Below are 20,511 nucleotides of genomic sequence, written 5' to 3'. Positions count from 1 at the left end.
TTACCAGCTCATTTCAGTCCTGGTGTAAATGGGTACAACTCCCCTGAAAGCAATGGATTCGACATGTGAGCACTTGCTTACACTAGGCCTGGATTAGGCCCTGAATCTCATATTCCTGCCCTGCTGACAACACAATGGGGCTTTTATCTGCACTTCTGCTACTTGTTTTGCTCAAAGAATTCCTTATGAGTTAGACCTCTGTTTTCTTGTTTCTGTTTGCAGGGATTCTCCCCATTGGCGAAACGCCTTTTTAATGTTGTCAAAGCCATACACGAACTACGCAGGCCTTTAATGTGTGAACTACGATTGCTTCATTCTCTGTTTTTTTTCCGCTCCCCCCTCCAGTGTTTTGAGCAGTTGAAAATGGTGGAATGTCCTGGCTGTAAGGAGCACCTTCCGAATGCTCCTGAGCATCAACCAACGCTTCAGAGCTCAGCAATGGACGCCAATGTTTACATCTCCAGTTCTGAGTCCCTTCCTGCCCTAAATGCTGACCGTGGGAGCCAGGCCTCACTTTCCCTTTCTTCAACGACTTTGAAGGCTTTGCCTAACAGAACACTCCCCAGTTTTGATACCGTAATCCCAACGTTTTCCAGATCGAGCCTTTCCACACCACCTTCAGAAGACGATGAGTTTGAACAGCAGGAGATAAGATCAAGAAGCTTACCAGCTCGAAGGGTTTTTCCTTCATCTGAAGTCTTCCCCTCCCGGTATCTGCCCAGTCGCTCTACTCCAGTAGGAGATCCCGTGCACAGCACACGCAGGCCGTTAAATCCTCTCTTTGATGACTGCGTAGCTGTGGAACAAGGAAAAAAGGGGTCGTCCTTTCAGGCTGATTACTGGGCATGCGCAATACCTGATTCTTTACCTCCGTCTCCGGACCGGCAGTCTCCACACTGGAACCCTAATAAAGAATACGAGGACTTGCTTGATTACACTTACCCTTTGAAGCCAAAATACCAGCTTGCGAAGAACATCAAGTCTGTGATGCCTGATCCCTTCTTCCATGACTCTGGTATAGACCTTGACAGCTTTTCTGTTTCACCTGAGAGCACTTTGAAGGGTATCAGTGCACCTGATCAAAATCAACATGTTTCATGGAGCAACGTAAGCCAGAGTAAGGAGTGTGGAATCTCGGCAGAAAGATTTTCAATTCCCTTGTCTAAGAAGCCAGGGTATTTAGGAGCAGTTCCTTACTATGGACCTTCACCCATCACAAAAGTGTCCTTTGCAGAATGTGTTGCTACTGCCACCAAAGCAGATCCCGTTAGAGGGTTTGCAAACAGTTTCCTTCCTTCTAAGTGTGCTGGACTAAGTTCCTGTGATCCAACTCACGTAGATGGGGGAGGCTGGGGGAGTAGAGGAGATGAAGACTTTTCAAAGTGTCAGGTAAAGAAAAACGGTGCCAGTCATTTTGTACCCACTACGCAAATACTGCCACTGAAAAAAGCATGGGAGAATGATGAAGAATTTCTTTCCCTGCCTCCCAGAATCAAGGAGTTAGAAGGTTTGGCTCGATATTTGTCTGATCTTTCGCTGACTAAAGGGAGACCTGGGCATGACCAGGTGCAACAAGACCTTCCATGCTACATTGGCAGCAGAAGTCACCTTTTATCTGACTTGGTTGAAGATCAAGGCAGCATAGAGAACAAATATGGAATTCAGGGCAGTGAGGATTGTGTTCTGTGCCATGCATGTAGCTCTCAGAAGCCCTCTACAGAAAATATTAACCTGAGTAGCCAGGACCACAGGGAATCTGTAAGCAGATTGGGAATGCCCTCCATCAGGGACATGCTAGATGGGAGATACCTAGGTGCACTGGAGAGTGAAGGGCAGGATCTAACAAAAGGGAAGGACCAACAGAAAGAGTCACTTGCGCAGTGTATTAAGGTGGGTTGAAACCAGAAATTAATGGAAGATGTCTGTGTATTTTTGTTTTCCTCCCAATTCTTTTTGCATGACGTTTAAATTTCCTGCAGCTGCTACTAATTTATACGTTCCGTTTCACTGGAGCAGACTGGTTCTGATTGCGGGAGGGCATCTCTGCCAGCTTGAGGTTCCAGAATGCCACATAACTCTTGCTGTCTGTGGCACCTGGGCTAAAGTGCAGAGCCTAGCCTGCAACAGGAGTTTTTTCCTGCAGTTTCGTGAAGTACTATGGTTTCGTGTCTGCTGAGTTCACATTGAATTTCAGGTTTGAATATACTGAAAAGCTCAAAAGCTGTGTCTGCACTGGACTTTCGCCTACAAAATTTCCCACTAGTGCAACTCCATCAGTAGGAGCTCTAGTATAGACAAGGCACTGGCATTTTTAACACCATTTTTCATAGGCCTTCTCTGAGCAGGGTTAGATATGGATGGTGGAAACACTGGTGGTTCTGGTGACTTGTCTACACAAGCGCTCTTGCCTGTGTTGCCACTAAAGTGAAGCTGCCCTAGTGGGAAATCTTAAGGGAAACAGTCTAGGGTAGACACAGCAAGAGTGACACTGTGAAATTGTCGGCTTTTCTTCCCCCAAACTACAATGGGGGAACCCCAGTTTGCTGGAAAGTTAGTGAGCCTGTCAGTGAGTTGTCTCCTGTTTAAGTGCGTAATGAAATCAGGTAGATATTTGTCAGAAAAGTTTAGGGAGTCTCTTTTTCTTAATATGCTGTAAATCAGAATTTTCATTGTAACTCCTAGGATTGATCAACATTTTATCCAGCTTTGAAATGTGATGGTGGGAAGGGGAAAGGAAAAACACTTTTGGTACTTTCCTACCCCTCACACAGTTTTTTGACTCGCCGTTGAGCTGGTTGCATTTCTCTGCATTTTGATGACATTTCTGAAAGAGGGGGGCAGGGGTTAGGGGTGGTTGTTTTTTTTTTCTGTTGGACTTTTGCTCCCTTTATTTACAGCTGGGTCTAGACCTTCCTAAGTAGTGCGTTTGTCCCTAGCGTCACACTGCGTTGGTTTGGTCACATGGTTGTCAGTATTCCAAATAAGTGACTGTGTTGCTAATGGCTAATGCCAGTTACAGAGACAGGTAGGGAGGACTTGCTGTTCTTAGGCGCAGGATTAACTCATTGCTGTACGGGAGATCAGAATTAGGCCCACAGATCCCAGCCTCGGCATTTCGAACGGGGAGTTTCATCTCTGTATGTGTTTGGTTGTACTTTGCACCACATAAGTTCTTATTAGGCCTGGTCTAAACCTGAAAGTGGTAACAGTATAAGTGTTTCAGGCAGGGGAGTGGGTTTGGTTTTTTTATTGACATAGTTATACCAGTACAAGCCATAGTGTGGATGCAGATATTGGTACAAAGGTGCCTTTTACCAGAATAGCTTATTCCCCTTCCTGTACAAGGCTAGTTATACCAGTATAAAGCTCCTTTATACCAATATAACTGCATCCTTTTGGTGGGGAGGAGGGGGTGGTGGTACTGTTTTAACATTACTGGTATGGTTAAAGTGCTACAACTTTCTAGTGTAGACAAGAGTTAGGTGAATTAGGGCCAGATCTTTATCTTCAAAGCAGTGGAAGATGCTTAGCTCGTACAGAGGATCCTCAGCACCCTGCAGAAATACGGCCTTATTGTGGCTTTGAAAATGCCCCCCCCCCACCCCCCCACACACACTAAGGCCTAGGCTACACTAGCGGGGGGAGGAGGGGTGTTTCTAAGATACTGCGACTTACCTGGCCGTCCTCATGGTGGCGAGTTGACTGCCGCGGCTTCCCCATCGACTTCGCTTACTCCTCCTGCCGAGGTGGAATACAGGTGTTGATTAGCGGATCGATTTATCGTGACCAGACGAGGCGTGATAAATTGATTCCCGATACATTGAACACTACCCGCCGATCCGGCGGGTAGTATATAGACGTACCCTTAATTTAAAAATAGACCTTTAGGAAGATTCATGGCAAAACCATTCAATAACTCTGGTGCTTTAAAAAGTGGGGCTCCGCTCCTGCAGAGAGACACGAGCAAGCAAACCCTCATACCTGTGCAGAACTCTGTGTTGACTAAAAGGCCTTTTGTAATAGCCATTTGAAAGTCAAGTCAATAACACTAGTAACATGTTAGCCATGTTGAATACATTTTGGGGTATGCTGGTAATTTTTCATCTTTCTCTGCCTTCCCTCCTCATTTGTGCCCTGAGATGCATCCTATGCTCTTGCAAGCTAACTCGCAATATTAATTTTGTTCAGTGGGCTTTTAGACACTAATTTTCATTTCAAGAGTGTTAAACCCAAATAAATTAATAGCTTTCTTGTGTGGCGGAAGGGAGCGGGAGAGAAGAGAAGGAAGAGATCAGCATTCAAACAAGGATCTTCAAGAGCAGTGATTCTAAGCCAGCATGGAATAAACATTCTATGAAGCATCCTTTGGCCACATATTAATGTCATTATATCTTTGTTACGGAAAAATAGATACGTAATGCCTTTTATTGTGATTCATCTAAGTAGATATTTTGCTGTCAGCTAGAAGAGCTAATTCATTGGCTGTATAAAGTAGCAGAAGTTACAGACAACTGGATTCCACCCGAACCAGATGTTGGAAGTGTGAAGACCTCCTTACATCGTTACCTGGTAACTATATTTGCTGATCTTTTTCTTTTCACCGCAGACATGTATATTTAGTAGGAAATATTGCATAAAACTCTTTTTTTTTTTTTATACTTAAGGAGGGTGGGGTTTTTTTTTTCCCCTCAAAAAGACTCAGTGTTGGCCTTGGGTCAGTTGTTGGGTGTTAGTCTGGGAGACCTGTATCCAATTTGTGCTCTGTCACAGACTTCCTGGGTGACCTTGAGCAAGTCACTCAGCCTTTTTGTACCTCAGTTCCATCTATCAGGTAAGGATACTACCAGTGCCCCACCTCACAGGGCCGTTCTGAGGATAAATAGATAAAAGTTTGTGAGATGCTCAGGTACTACAATAATGGAGGCCAGGTAAGTACCTAAGATAGATGGCTGCTCCTGTTGAGTTCAGTAGAAGAGTCAGGCCAGTGCTGGGAGCGTTTTTGAAAATCTCTCTCCGCATACTTCAGTAGAGCGTGTTCTGAAACAAGGGCAGGAGGTTATCTTGGTCAGCGTGATAGTGTCATGTAGCTCTAACTGTTTTTATTTAGACTTTCTCTGTGTGGTTGGGGGAAGGAACCTTATATTCCGTTGTTGTATTTTATTAACATCCTCTAGTACTTCTCCTTGATATGTTCTTCAGTTACCTGCTGTATCTTCCTGCACAAAGGGGTGGGCCCTGCCCATTTGCGGACAGTATCTGCACTACCATTCTGTTTTCCTCTCAGAGATGTGCTGGACTCAGAGCCATAGAATATCCACTCCGGGTGTGGGGTCAGTCCCACAGCTCACCTAGAGTCCATGTGAAGGTGTTAAGTGATGCGTAGGCCATTTTATCCCTTCTGAATAAAACAAGTGTCAGATTAGACTCACCACTGGTGAGCTCCCCCATGGCTGGGTGTGGCATCTCAGGCTCGTCTCTTCTAGCATCTCCTGATTACAGCTGAGGCCCTCCAGCGCTCAAGTGCTCTGCCTCTCCTCAGGACATGCCCCTCCAGCCTGGTCATGTTTAGTTCCCTCCCCACCCCTTCCAGGGTAAACAAAGCCTCCAATAAACTCAGCTCAAATAAACATAACTCTCCGTATTCCGCTGCAGGCTCTTCACCCCTTTCTGGGCTCTGCAGGATTGTTGTCCTCCTAACATGCAGAGTGATGCCTCCCAGGGCTTTCTCCCAGTTCCACACTCAGTAGTCCTCCTCCCCCTTGTGTGAGGGTGTTTCAATCCCACCCATCCCTGTGGCTGGTCAGGGAACAAGGCATCTCTCTTGGTTCCACTGCTGCCTCAGACTGTTCACTGCCTTCCTGGACTTCTGCCTTCCTTGGCCTTCCCGCAGCCCCGCCCTGGGCTTATTGTACCTCTGCTTCTCAAGGCTTTTCCTCCACTCTCTAACAACCAGACAGGCACTGTGGCGTTCTCTCCCTGCAGCCACCTTCTCAGCAGGGGCTTCCTCCCTTTGTGCTCTCCGCTCAGCTCTTCCCCAGCTGGGCTTCATCTTCTGCTTGGCCTGGCCCACTAATTGCCCTCTGTCTCCAGGTGTCTCTTTCCTTACCTGTGTGGGGCACAGGTGATCAAGGTATTCGACGAGTTAGACGTTAGTATAACTTTTCTTTGTATCTCTTTAGGGCAGTGAGCAATATTCCACTTGTGTTGGCATGTGATGAGAAATCAGAGCGGTAGAATGAATGGACCGTTACTAGTTGTAATCTTTTTAGTTACCTTTGGTTACCTGTGTAGGGACTTATTCATTTTCTCCTCCCCAGGGGAGGTGCCCAGGACTCTGGGAGGCTGTGTGCTCCCAGGTTTAGCGCGTAGCTCTCAGGGTGGTGGCAGAACTCGAGTCTAGTTCTGTTCTGCCAGAGTCGCTGCCTGGCCTTGGGGCACATCACCTGAGCTCCGTCTATTCTTCCCTCTGTAAAGTGGGGAGGATAATACTTACCCATCTACCTCCCAAGGGTGACTGTGAAGATTACGGTGGGACCTAAAGTGCTTGGAACGTGTAAGGTACCCTATAGCTCAGCAAGAGGGATGCACGTGTACCCTTTGCAATGGAAACTGTGTGAGCAGATTTCCTGGGATGAGTAGGTCCAAGTCAGAGCCTTCTGTGAGGCTACTTTATCTGATCTGGAGTCAGACCACAGGATCCAAGCACCCCCAAAACTAAGGGAAAATTCATATCCAGAGGACACCTTTGGGCCCACCTCTACCCAAAATACCAAGCATATCACACCTCCAAAATGGCTGCTTCCCATAGGCCAGGGGATCAGGAATGTTGAGGTCCTTTCAATCGTAGGTCTCCCTCTAGGCAGCATGATGCAAGCAGCTAGTGGTACATTTCTATCCTGGTATAAGGTCCCCAAAACACTTGTAAAATCAAAACCTGTTTTCTTCACAGCAATTCAAGAAAGATATAGCTGATCACCACACGCTGACAGAGAGCGTGTTACGAAGGGGCGAAACCCTCCTGAAATGCATGGCATCGAATTCACCAGGTAAGGGGACTTTCTTTTGGACAGGATGTGGAGAATGTCTCTTTCTGTGAGACAACAAAACCTGCAAGAGGTCAACATCCAGCTGCAGCCAGACTCTGAGATTCATGTCCTGAGCTGCGCTTTGTGTGAGGGAGAGATTCGGCAACCTTGTCAAAATTAGTGGCAGCTTTAAAGGGAAGTGGCTGATGATAACTTGAAACAAGGCTGTTTATCAGCAAGCCCTAGGGGGAGGGTAATAGCTTTTTACTTATAGTCTGGGGACTAAAGTCTGCCCTTGAAGATGCAGGTGTAAGGTGAAGGTGTGAGTCTTGTGAAATCCATGGCAAGTCAATCTGAGATCTGTGTTTGGCCCCTCAACTGAAGTTCAGACTCCAATTGATGGAAGACTATTCTAGTTATTTGTCTCCATTTAAGCCATCGTTTACAGGCTAGCTTAGAGCTGACAATTTTTTAAACTAGTGTCAAAACCTCCCCAAGCCACCTCTGCTCTACCTCAAATCAGAAGGCATTTGTCAGATTTTTCTCAGATATTTAATGGGAGAGCCACATATTTATGCTTCTCTCCTGTACCTCTGTATAGTTGTCTCTCAAACATGCTACTTGCCAACTTTGCCTCCAGCCGTTACTCAGCTGGAGATGTTACCGCACAGCAACGCCCCTTCCTGTCGTGAAGTTTGCTGATAACAGACCGTAGCAGAGCTTTATTTCTTCTGTAATGATAAGGTCACAGGGTTGGCCGCTCTCTTTTCCCTTTTCTAGACTGCTCCTGCGCCTTCCTCTCCTCTAACAGCACTGGCAGGTAGTGCAGCCGAGCTGCTCCAGGCATAGAGCGCTCTTTGCCCTTCCCCAATACACGGTAGCAGCAGCAGGAGACATCATCGTTTTGGTTCTGCCTCCGTTTCCATGTCAATGCTTCGGTTTTTGTATTAAGGATTTGATAACCCTGATGTGGCAAACTCCCTGTGGACTGGAGTGTAAATCTTGTGCTAGGAAGGGGCCATTTAACACGAGCAGGAGGAGCAGAGATGGCTTTAAGCCTCCATTGCACCCTTTGAATTCTAGACACGGCCCCTGGTGCACCTTAGAGCTGCAGCACCCGAGCCTGTGCTACGTAAGGACTTGTTTAAATAGACACCTGTGGGCCACTCCAGCAGCTCAGAATAGCTGGAGCGTGCCCCTAGGGGCTGCGCACGAGGGCAGCCTAGTGCCTGTGGGGGCGGGAGAACACACCTGTGTCAGGTGGATTTCCCTGGTGGAGCTGTCAGGGGCCAGATCAGGACCCTGGTTTTTTGATCGCACATTGATTAGATATGCAGAGAGAGAGACTAGTTGGTTTTTAAAGTCAGCTTGTGTTGGAGCTATCTTGGCTCCAGACAAAGGCTTGGGGTGGGTGTGGGGGAGAAGAGGGCTACTTGGTTGCTATAAGGAGGATCTAGTAGCTGCTGCATCATCCACTTTTCTGTGGAATAGAAGTCAGGGCATGTAAGCCTTCAGGACCTTTGGTTTTGGATTCTATTTTCTATTGGTTTGTTTTTGTAAAACTTAGCACTTTTAAAATTTTAATATGTTTGGGGAGTGAACTAAGTAGAGAGCTAACAGCTATGCCCACAGACATGTATGTGAATCGATCTTTGAAAAATCCACTGTCAGGGGGAATGAAATCTAGCTGTAACGTTTGGTACATGTGTACCTGCATGCAGTTACCACATGTGTATCTCTAGATCGTGTGTGTGTGTGAGAGAGAGAGAGAGAGAGAGAGAGAGTCTCAACTTGGGGGTCCCCAAACTTTTTTCTATCATAACATTGCATTGTGGCATTGAAAAGGCGGCCACTGCACCTGGAGGCAGGATTTCTAGAAATGCATGCTTAGATTTGCATTACAAATAAATCTGATAAAATGTAGATGGAACACTCCCATCTGCTTTCTGTGCTGGCTTCACTATTTAGAAATTCCATGGTAATAAAAATGATACTTTTGTTAGTTTTAAAGGACACCCTTGGATTGATTGCAAAACAATCAGAAGAACTTGAAAGCCATGCAGAACGTTTGTACGAATCAGTTTTGGCAGCTACGGATACCATTGGGGGTGACAGCCTGATAAAGGACAGTGACACAAAGCAAACGATTGCCCAGGCAAAAGAAGCCAAGTGGGTAAGCAAAGGACTAAAATGTGAAAGAATATCCCTTCTTGCATTGGTTCTTGTGACATGGTAATACTCAGGATAAACACTTGAACTAGCCCATTCTGGAAATTAGACTTATCAGTATGATTAAAGACCACATTATTTTGGAAATTCCAAAACCTTAGACCCAGCCCCAAAGGGGATTCTGAAGTGTGAAATCACAAAGGGTCCTGCACTCTTTTGCTGAAGGGAATGCAGCAAATGAGAGGGGAATGGTGGAAAAACTTGCCAATGACACAAGATCGAGATTTAACAAGTAGGTGAGTGGGCAGCAGAATGCCGCAGATGACGTTCATTGCTGACAAATGAAAGGTGATGCATGCTAGAAGGAGTAATGTCAGCTACCTGTATGCTAGAGGCTAAGCTAATGAAACCACTTAGGAAAAACACTTGGACATCATCTCAATGAAACTCTGCTTGATGTGTAATGACAGTTAAAAAAGTAAACAGTGGCAGTATGTGTAACGTATGGTATAGAAAATATTATCATGCCATTCTATAAATTAGTGGTCCACCCTAAACCAGAATACTGTGTTTCTCAAACAACATACTGGCAGCAGACATAGAAGTAGTTCAGAGGCAAATGACAATATTGATTACAAGCATCGAGAGACTTCTGTGGGAGAAAAGATGGAAAAGATTTGGGATTATTTTTGTTTAGAGAAGGGACCAGTAAAAGTAGATGTGTTAGAGAGGCACAAAAATGATGATTGGCTTAGAGAAATAAATCAGACGCTCTTGTGTGCCCTTCCTCATAAGACAATTAAATGTTCTCTTGTTCTTAACTTGAAAAACGACAGGTTTCAAAGTGATAAAAGCAAATAGTGTTCCACACAACACATTACCAACCTGTGGAACCCATTGCCACAAGAATATCATAGAGGCCAATTATAGTCTTCAGAAAATCATTAGACGTTTGTGTGGGTAAAGAGAATATCCACACTTACATTAGATCAGACACCCAACATTTTAAGGCATAATTCCAAAACTTAACAGATTGGAGCTAGGAACCTGTGAGTAGGTTGCTCCATGATTGTCGGCTGCAAGGTTTCTTGCACCTTTCTCTGAAGCACCAGATAGTGGTCGTTGCCAGAGGCATGACATAGGACAGAATGGGTTGCTGGTCTGAGCAGGAAGGGGAATTTCTATGTTTCTACATGTGGCCTTCATGAGTGGGGGCCACATGGCATCGTCCCTGGGGCTACCATGTGTTTAGTTTTGGGTGGTGAGGGAAAGCCACTGCTAGGTACAGCATGCTCCTTCCCAAGCCTGGCCAAAAATCTGCTGGGAAAGGCAGCAGAAGTTAATGCTATTCACAGGATCATTATCTCTCCCTTCCCAACATCTACACCCCTTGGAGTTTGGGGAGGGAAGGCTCAGACACGACAGGGGTAGACATTCGGGGCACAGCCTATAGTAAGTTGTGTTCCTTGTGGGGAAGGTGCAGAGGGGCCTGTGAGCTGCTTTGTCCTTGCGAATTACCCAACTTCTACAGGCTTAAAGCCTGACTTCACCATGGGTTTTGGACTGTGCCGAGTTAGAGCAGCTGCTACAGGCCCTCATCGGTGGAGGGGAGAATGTGTTGGATTCTCAAGGGATTTCAAACTACTGTTTCCTATTGGGATGGCAAAGTAAAGCTTCATGAGCAGCAAGCAGCTTATGCTCTGAAACATTGAGGGCTTTCGCTGTGGGCGGTATTGCCAAAAGATCAGCGCTGGACAATCAAGAAGTATTTTGTTTAGTTTACAGGGATTTGGATTCATTCATATATACACTTTTCTCTCTGTAAGACTTGTGAGCTATCCTTGTTCTGTAGGACTTGGTGTTTAAACAAGCACTATCCGTGACAGCTGTGAGTAGAACACTGAAATGTAAACTCATGAGACTTTTACCTAACAAACATTAAAAACGTGTGAGACGACTTATAGGCACTGACCTTCAGAGTCTCTGCAAAGGCTTTAGCGTGCATATACGCTCTGGAACAGCTAGAGAACGTGGTCTCTTCTCCCAGTCATCTATCTCCCTGGTAGTTATGAAATTCTTTGCCTCTTCCAGTATAGAGTCCAACAGATCGTTATCTTTATAGAATTAACCCTGTCAAGGGTGCAGGGAGGTTGAGGTCTTAGCAGCGTGCGAGAGATGCTGGTCAGTGGCTCCTTGTCCTGGGAAGTATCCTGTTTTTCCCTCTGGAAGATGCATTTTTTTCATGAGTCAGGCAGGATGGGTCAGTTTATAGGCTGCTGGCCCAGGACTCAGGAAAGCTTGGTTCCATTCCCAGCTCTGATGACGACTTGCTGTGTGACCTTGGGCAAATCACTGTGCCTGAGTTAGCTCTTTGGAATAAGGACTGGCTTCACGAGGTGTTTGTACGTTGCCTAGCACAACATGCCCTGATCTTGACTTCTACAATGTGTTACTGTAATACAGCATGACAAGAGTGCCCAAGATTTCAGAGAACTATTTATTAAGCTGGTCCAATCTTGCAGCTAAGAGTCGCACAGAGCTGTGCCTGAGTCAGGCTGCAGGATTTGATCCAGAGTGAATGAGAGGATTAAGCCACTTCATTGTTACAATAACGCGGGCTGCCAAAGGTGTGAACCAGAGGAAGCTGCCCATCGCTTCTGCCTAGGAGGCTGTAACCCAAAGCCAGCATAAATGACATGCCTTTTAAAAATGAAGCATTAGCGGCTAGCATAGGGGGATTTGAAGAATAGATAATAGCTCTCCAGCTTGGCAGCAGTACACAACTTTCTCTAGGGGACTCTTCCTTTGCCTACATCCTTTGTGTTTTCTTCTCCATCACCACTTTATGCTAACAGAATGGGATAAACATTCACAGCAGCATATGGGATGTAGCTTTGTGACTCCTGATGTTGTGTGGCCAGAACTGTGTTAAACACCCCATCCCAAGAGCCGTTCAGTTCATTTGTTTAACAACATCCACGCAGCCTGGTGGGATTGTCTCCTCATTATTGGTCCTGGTTGTTAACAGGACTAGTGGGTCTGAGCAGAATTCCTGCTATTTTTTGTGGCCTTCTGCTGTTCCTGTGTGAGGATGTGCCATCTCCTCACGAATAAGAAGGGAGAAGCAGAAAAGGAGTGGAGAATATTTACCGGCTGGGAGAAAGGGAGATGCAGCAATTTAAAGGGTCGCACTAGGAGAAAAGTTACTGTGGCCTTGATTCAGGAGACCATTCCTCTTGACTTCATTGGCACTTAAATGCTGTCCTGAATCAGCCTGTAAGAGGGTAACCCTGCAGTGGGTGGAGCTGGTAGGAATCAAGCATTCCCCAAAACAGTGTGGTGTCTCCCACCACTACATCACACCATGCTAATTTCTGCTTTAGTTCATGTGTTATTTCCACAAACTAAGTTCTATGGCTACGAGAGAGTTGAACCCTATTTTGCCCCCTTTGTGGTGTTTGGGAAAATGTATGTATGTGGGGGTGGTAATTATTGTACCCTTCCCTAAAACTTGACACGTGTCCTTTTTAACAGCCTTGAAACATTACAAGAGAGGCTTGCTGCATGTTGCGTAACAAACACTTTGTGTGCTGGTGGAGTTATTGCCTGCAGTGCTCACACTAGAAGTCCTAAAATTATATATTATTCAATCGACTAGGGATTTAATATTAAATCCTTCCCTGGTGACTTTCAGTAAATGCTTGGAATCCAGCATTTCAGTGTCTGTCGGTGCTAGGACTCTGAAGTAAAAAGTGATGACAGCAAACACAGCTCTTCTCCGAGGGTACATGGACAACTGAATTTTCAGTCAGGTTTTAAGAGGTGTTCACGAACACAGTTGTCCATTCTAGAGCTGGAAGGACACACACATATTTGTTGCTAGTCCAGTTTAACCATGCTGCAGCATAGGGGAACAAACCTTTGTGTCTTATCTAATCTAGAATTTACATTGTTTAAGCATGACTGAGGATTGAGATGCGGGTTTTCCCTTGGGGCAGTGTTTACTTTGTGAGGTGAACAGCAGCACTGTGCTGGAAGCAAATGGCTGCCAGAAGTGCGGTGTCGGGAAGAAACTTTCCTCCACTTGGTTTTCTGATCCTGAGCACGCTTTCTTGTTGAGTGTTTTTCAGCAGCCTGCTCCCTCCTGCCCTGGGAGGATGATGGCAGTCCTGGGTCAGAGGGCTCGGGTGAGGAGGGCTTGCTCTCCGGTACTCACACTTCCCCAGGTGTCTGGACTGCCTTGGCCCTGGTGCATCCCATGTGGAACAGGCCTCCTAGCTGGGCGGAGAGGAGCCTGTCGTCTGGGTGCACAAGGTAGCAGAAGACGAGCTGAGCGAAGGCGGCTTGGAAAGAGCTCTGGTGGATGCCAGAAGCCTAGCCCAGCCAGCTGTATGCACCAGTGTGGATAACCAGACTCTGTTCTGGGATATACCCTGATGTTCTGGAAACTCTCCAGCTCCTGGAAAACTTGGTTCTTTAGATAGTTCTTGTAGCCAGACAGCTGATATTGCTTAGGCCATGTCTGCACTAGGAGCACTTTGCCAATATAGCTGCATTTACCCTTCGGGTCCTTTGCCAGCACAGTTATCAATCAGGGATCCCCCTTCTTCACACCCCTGACTGACACATCTATACCAGCAGATGTTTGTAGGGTAGACATGGATGTAGGTGGAAGAACAGGTTGCCTCTAGAAGCATGACGCATGGACTTGGCTGATCTAGCAGCTAAAGAGTGAGTAACGTTTTGGTGAAGAGGGACCTCAGACCAACATGAAAAGATTTGGTCTAACTTTTCTAGAAATCTTTGATAACTCCATAGTGGGCAGAAACTGAGATGTTGCTCTCCTTTCGCCTCGCTGCTCCCTTTTCTCTCCTTTGTTTTCCCATCCTCCTGCCACGCTCCCTCTTTTTTTTTATAACCTTTACTTCATTAGCTCTCTTGGTGCTTTTATGTCTATCGAAACATTTGACCTGTGGATATGCCACTGACCTAAAATTACGATCAGTTTTTTGAACAAAAAGGATTGAATCTACACAGCGAACTGAAGGAAATAAGTTTCATAGACCTACTGAGCGACTCTGTGACGCAGAAGTGGCGATGCTGAAATACACTGTAGGTGTATATGCTTATAATGCAAATTGATTACTGGACTGGGGATGTTCTGGCAATCTGGCAATACTGTTCTCTTTTTCTTCTTTGCTGTTCTTCCCTTAATAGGGAGCAGCATCTCAGATTCCTGAGCAGGGGGGTCAGGAGGTCTTCTTGCAAAAGGCACAGAAATGAGACTGAGATGAATGGATGTTGAGGCTGCTCTTATTGGCAGAACGCTGTTGTTCCAAATGACTCTCAGAATAAATTTGGCTCCAATTCTGAGGCTCCAAACGTGGTAGGTTCTTTTTGTGGGTGTAGGTGGTACCTGTGTAAAACAATCTTAGCCTCTTCAGTACATCGACATCTCAGCCTTAAACTGTAGAGGATAGTCAGCATGATCTTGGGGTTAAGGCACTAGCCTGAGACTTCTTGTAGGATCTTGGGCAAGTCACACTTGCCCTGTGCCACAGTTCCCCATCTGTAAAGGAGGGTTCTCTATTTGCCTACTCTTTGGGGCAGAGACTGTTCCATGCCATGTGTTTGTGCAGCGCCTAGCACAGCGGAGCCTCAGTTTCAGTTGGGACTACTTGGGGTATGTCTATGCTGCACACTAAGCCTGGTCTCCAACTCCAGTTTGAGACCAAGCCCCCTCCCTTTACACACACATCAGTCTGACTCGGGTCAGCAAGAACTCAGGAGCTGGGTCCTAGGACCCTACTAAGGGAGGGTATGTCACGGCCTGAGTCCCACGGAGATTTGGGTCCAAGCCCTTTCACTTAAGCGTTTCGCACAGCTCAAGCTACAGACCCGAGTCAGAAGGTTGGTGTGGACAGTATGGACTTGTTAGCGCAATTGTAAAACCTAGGTTTACAATGCAGTGTGGATGCTCAAGTGCTGGCTTGGGAACCACAAGCCCAGGTCCCGGATCTGGGTTGATAATGTATTTTAGACCTACGCTTGGTGCTGCTCTGATGCACATACTACTGTAGTGTTCAGTTGATGCCTGAATTTCACACACATGGCTCTGAATCATTTGCCTTCAGTGACATGCTTCAAGCTGTTTTCTTTGCAGCACAGTATGGTGACATTCATGCTAAGAGATGCGTTTCTTTAGCTAGTGACAACTCAGCTTTTAATCTATAAGAAGATAGCTAACTTAACCTAACCTACTTTTGCTGTTTCCTTTTCAACTTTAGTTGCAAACAGGAACTTGCTTCCTTGAAAGCTGTTAGGGAATGAGAACCACACCCGTGACTTAGCAAGGAAGAAGTGATAAAAGTTATACCATTTTACTCCTCAAAGATGTGCTTGAGATTACTAAGCAATACAAACATGGCTTTTCTTTACCTGGACTGCAGCCAGCTAGTGGTAACTAGCTCTCTTTATATTTCAGGTAATACCTCTAGCAGAGCTGGAATTTGTCAGCCAATCTTTGGAGGCATGAAGGATGAGATGCAGCAAGGCACTCTAAGCAATAACATTTTCAACTTTTATAGAAATGTCCACGTGAAACTGATCACTGAGTACACTGCGACTTGGCAATACTGGGATGCCTTTCATCAGTTTGTGAAGAAAGAGCTGTTACTGTGTTTTTATTTAAACTAGTCCTGCAGTTCAAGTTGTTGTTGTAGCAGGTATACAGATCAGCGCTTGGTTGAAGAGCATGTTTTCAGTTGCTTTTCCCTTTTAGAAGTTGCTTGTTCTATGTAACAGTGTGTAATTGTCAGGAACCACCACCTTTTAAAATGAGTATTCCAAACACAGAACCCACATAACTTGTGATACTTCATTTCAAGTAAAGCTGTGTGGTTTATTTTATTATTGCATTTATTTTTTTACTTTAAAATTTGGCACTGGGATCTAGTGGTAGTAGGACCCTCTCCAACTCTCCTGTTTCTCATGATCATACTAAAACACTCTAGTTCCTATTTCTCTCATCAACCACTGAAGCAAATGTAGTTTAAGTGCATTATGTCTGAAGTCAAAAGCCCTTTGCTAAGTGACACATAGTTAAATATGCCAAAAGTTTTGAGTAGTTCTTCTGGATCTGCTAATCTTAATGCAAATTGATGTTTATAAAACACCATGACAGTGAGGGCTAGTGTCACAGCTGTTAATTAATTAACCAACCATTGCACTAATTTCCATTCAGCAATTTGATACTTTTCTCCTTTTCGTTGAACATGGCAATGGTTGATGGTAGTTAATTGAAGTAAATAAAGTTGACTCCACTGTAACTGGCTGCTGAGAACCAAGCTACCTGTGAATGTATATTCAAAAACAATGTTTCTCTAAGGCTGCTTAGGTGCACTGTACCATGAAAGAGTCTCCTGTTTATCAACTTTACTGAACTAACATGGAATTGACAAGAAGCAGGTGCAGATATCAAGATTGAGTAATCCTTATGCTACTCTTGGCAGTGGCATGAAGTAAAGAGGATGGCATGAAGTGACCACCTTGAATATTACAGATCTTTTCACTTACCCTATAAGAGGAGAATGGTTTTCTTTCATATTTTTAAAGTAATGTAATGAAGCGATCACTAAACAAACATCGAAGCGTAGATTTGGTACTATGCCCCCTAAGCAGCAAGGAGGGTGGATAGCGGTGAATTTAAGATGCTTTTGCTTTACCTGGATTCTAGGCTAGAGTACCTCAGCACCAGTTAAAGCATCCTTAGGGTCTGTTCAAACTCTGTCTCCCTATAGCTGCCCCTTGCAGCCCCTGATAATCAGCTGGTACAGTATGTAGCGGTAGGTATAGAAGCACCCCACAAGAATGCATTGATTTTGTGAAGGTTTCATCATCTCGGTTGGAAAACTTCATGCTATGAATGGTAAAAAGGGCAAGGTAAAGTTAGTCCCATAAGCTGAAGGTCTGTAACTCCAGCTCAGAAAGAAAAGGCTTTTATAGCCCTGAAGCCCAAAAAAGATGTAATCTTGTATAACAATCTTCAGTGCCTTAATGATCTGCAAAATTAGCAAAGGTACCCAAAGAGCTTCATCACAAAGCATCTTGGACCTTTTGTGAAGAGCACACAAATTCCCTTAGCTTGATCAAGTACTTTAATGAGCTCTGTTTTGAGACAAAGGTGAGCAGCAAAGAACACAATGTTATGAAAAAGGGTGTAAAACTAACAGGTAAAGTAGTCCTGAAAGGGACTCCCTTCTTTCCCCACAAAGGTGGTGGCTTTTTTCCTTCTTGGAAATATCAATTCTTTTTTCTTTTGCACAAACCTTTTGTTAACAGGTGCAGCAAGATGTCCAGAAGGATTTCAACTATTGATACTGTTCCAAAACAGGTTTTTTAAGTCAGTGGTTCTAAGCAGGCTGCAACCATGTACACTGACATTGTTATTCAACTGCTTTTAAAACAAATGGCCTGCTGTTATATACCCATCTTCAGAACTAATCTGCTTCAGTTCCCCATCCTCCATTCTTGTGAGGATACTATGCAGAATGGAAGTTTTTTTATGTGGCTCATACATTAGTAGTAGGGAAAACTACACTGTGTACTTGAAAACATCTAAGAATTTCTTGTTTCCTAAACAGTAGCACTGTGTTTAAATAGTGAAAATGTTAAGGCAGAGGATGTTTGTACAATCTGTGCTTACCCTGGGCCAGGCAAATACAGCATTTAGTGAATATTAAATAAATGGGTTCATATATATTTATGCTCCAGAGGTTACAGTAAGCTCTTCCAAACTAAGAACTGGGGCTGAGCTCCTGATTAGAGCACCCTCAGGAAAAAACGTTTTAGTAAAAAGTTGGCTGGTAACTGGCCTGGCTTTGAAGGAAGAAGAAAAGTCACATGCTGTTCAGTTTAATCTTTATTAAGCCATGAATATGTTCCTCATCAAGCAAATATCTAGAGAGTAAGAATTTCATAAATAGAAAGATGAAATTGAGGCAGTGCAATGGACAAGAGGACTGTTGACCAACACAGATATATTGCTTATGGTCTCTGAAGCAGCCTAAGGAGGTGGCTACCACACAACTGGAATAGCAGTTTAATCAGTAGAGTTGCTTTTTCCTCAGTTTATGCTGAGGAAGGCATGTGGCTGTTGAGGTGTAGGGGTAATCACTCAGAGGATGATAGAGAAACAAGCTATACAAGTAGCACCAAAACTCAGAATGGAAATGGAACAAGAAAAGGATACTTACAACTGCTGAACATTTAAACTTAGTCACTTGCAGGCCAATTTCTACAGTTAAAGTGCAGAAGGTGGGGCATCAAGATGCAGAGCAGCTTCTAGTAGGAAGAGGGAAACTTCTCTGCAAAAGAGACAGGCACAAGGGGGCAAATCCTCTACCTACAAATATAGACACCACCAAATTGTCTCACCATGGGCCTCTAATGTATGATTTGGAAAGACTTTTTGAATTACTTCCTGTTCAAAGTTATCTACAGCCTTAAAAAAAAAAATTCTGCCTGCCCTTTGAAGCACTTGGTTGCTGACAAGGCCAGTCAATTATTTTATTTTCAGATTTGCTATGACAGTAGCTACAGGCCTGAAGAGAGTCCCAGTGTGTGGAACAGCTTAACTCTCCAAGGAGTAAGGAAGAACCTGTGTCAGATGTCTGCCAGACAGGAGCAGAAAAGAAGGGCTGCCTATGACACATTAAGGGTGGGGAAACTAGAAGGAATTTGATCTCTGCAACCTCAGCTCTTGTTCCTATCTCAAATCATTTCCCAGAAAGTCAGTGGAACAATTGTTGCAATGTTTGATAAGACTTGGGCCTAATCATTTCCTCCCACAATGTGGAGAGTGGTCAAATTAATTTGGAATGTTCCATCCCCAAACACCTCACAAAAGCAGTGTGAACATGAGGAGGGCCTTAGCCAGCATGGTGTGGAGCCAACACTTAGCCAGTGTCCCTCATTTCCTGTCAATCCTCCATGGTACACAAGTTTCACTGCAATGATCCACAAGGAACAGTGAGACTACCTGCCTCCAAAACTTCAATTTAGGAGTCAGGTGGTCAGAAGACAGCAGATACATTATACCTCCTGCTAAAAGCCTACAAAAATAATCAAATTCAACAGTCCAACAGCTAGGAATGTCTGTTTATCCTTAGGCAGCTTCTCCTACCAAAACTATGTCCCATATTAATAAAGACTTTCAAGTTTCTTGTGCTATTTGTCTAGCTAGGAAACCAATTCAGCTGGATCTGGTAGTGGTGGGATTAGAATTCCATCCCTTCCAGCATTTGAAGAGGGAAGCAGTACAAGATCATAAAATTTATATGCTGTTAGAATCATGTTAACCACACATTTCAGAAAACAGATCAGTGGGGCAGGCCTGGGATGTACTGGTAGTTTTAACTTTGGTTTTGAGGAAGCTTGTGTCAAGCAATGGCTGACTCCTACAATTTGAACTGATAGGAGTGAAGAACAGTAGACTCACTGTTCTCCCTGCCCGAGACAGCTCCACAGTCAGACCTTTCCTTAAACTGTAGCATGCACAGATGCACCACCCCATGAAGACAAAGTTCACTGCAGCATGATTTAGCAAAACACCAAAAGACAACTTAATGGTGTAGCCCAAGTTGGTTTTGCAAGACTTTATTACTATATATGAACAGTTGAGTTTTGGATTGCATTTAGCAGACAGCTTGACATTTAGAAATAAATGAATTCACTTGTGTGGCAAACTCATTTGAAAGTCCCCCCTCCCCCCCTTCTTCAGAGAGCACCCTCTTTCAGAATATACTGCCCATTTTCTGATTTCATTAGCAGTTATCAACACCCAAATACCACCACTCCTGCTTATAAAAGAGCAGGTCACCTTACATTAGCCTAAATTGATCCAACAAGCATGTATCTATAATACAAGGTATACCACTTTGACAGTTTCTCAGATGGAAAGTTCAACTCATTTCAGTGATATGACAGTACTATTAACACTTTTTTTAGTACCATGTATTATGACTGCCTGTTAAATAGACACAAATAAAAGTTTGTAATAAGTTTTTTGTAAAGAGCTGTTGCCCCAGAATTTGTTTCCCATATTCAAAAAAGCAGATCTGCACCAATTTGTTTTATAGTTTGCATCTCACAACATACCCAAGTTATATTTTGCAATCACATGTGTATTTTTACCCAGGAGGCAATGAATGTCTGGATGGTCATTTTAAACATGAGATATTTACAAAGTAAACTGAAAATTGCAGTTCTAGATAAACCTGAACAATTTTACCTTTACAGGAAGCACTACAGGCTAGCT

General features: G+C 44.4%; 1 protein-coding gene across 5 annotated transcripts in view; it reads left to right on the top strand.

Annotated features, from left to right (window-relative positions):
* CEP68 (centrosomal protein 68) overlaps window positions 1-20,243 on the top strand; it is a 34,182-nt gene extending 13,939 nt beyond the window's left edge. For 4 of the 5 annotated variants that reach the window (XM_030557892.1, XM_030557893.1, XM_030557896.1 and 1 more), the window contains 5 exons: window positions 346-1,890; window positions 4,447-4,569; window positions 6,950-7,046; window positions 9,029-9,198; window positions 15,679-20,243. In XM_030557892.1, the coding sequence (XP_030413752.1) occupies window positions 346-1,890; window positions 4,447-4,569; window positions 6,950-7,046; window positions 9,029-9,198; window positions 15,679-15,729 (1,986 nt within the window). In that variant the 3' untranslated portion in view covers window positions 15,730-20,243. The remainder of the gene's footprint in view (window positions 1-345; window positions 1,891-4,446; window positions 4,570-6,949; window positions 7,047-9,028; window positions 9,199-15,678) is intronic. The other variant, XM_030557894.1, reaches the window with a different exon arrangement.
* Window positions 20,244-20,511: the final 268 nt, after the last annotated feature.

This window comes from Gopherus evgoodei, chromosome 3, assembly GCF_007399415.2.
Source record: "Gopherus evgoodei ecotype Sinaloan lineage chromosome 3, rGopEvg1_v1.p, whole genome shotgun sequence".
In the NCBI taxonomy this organism is placed as follows: Eukaryota; Metazoa; Chordata; order Testudines; family Testudinidae; genus Gopherus; species Gopherus evgoodei.
The sequence above is the reverse complement of the archived record's forward strand: the minus strand, read 5'-3'. Positions and strand labels throughout refer to the sequence as shown.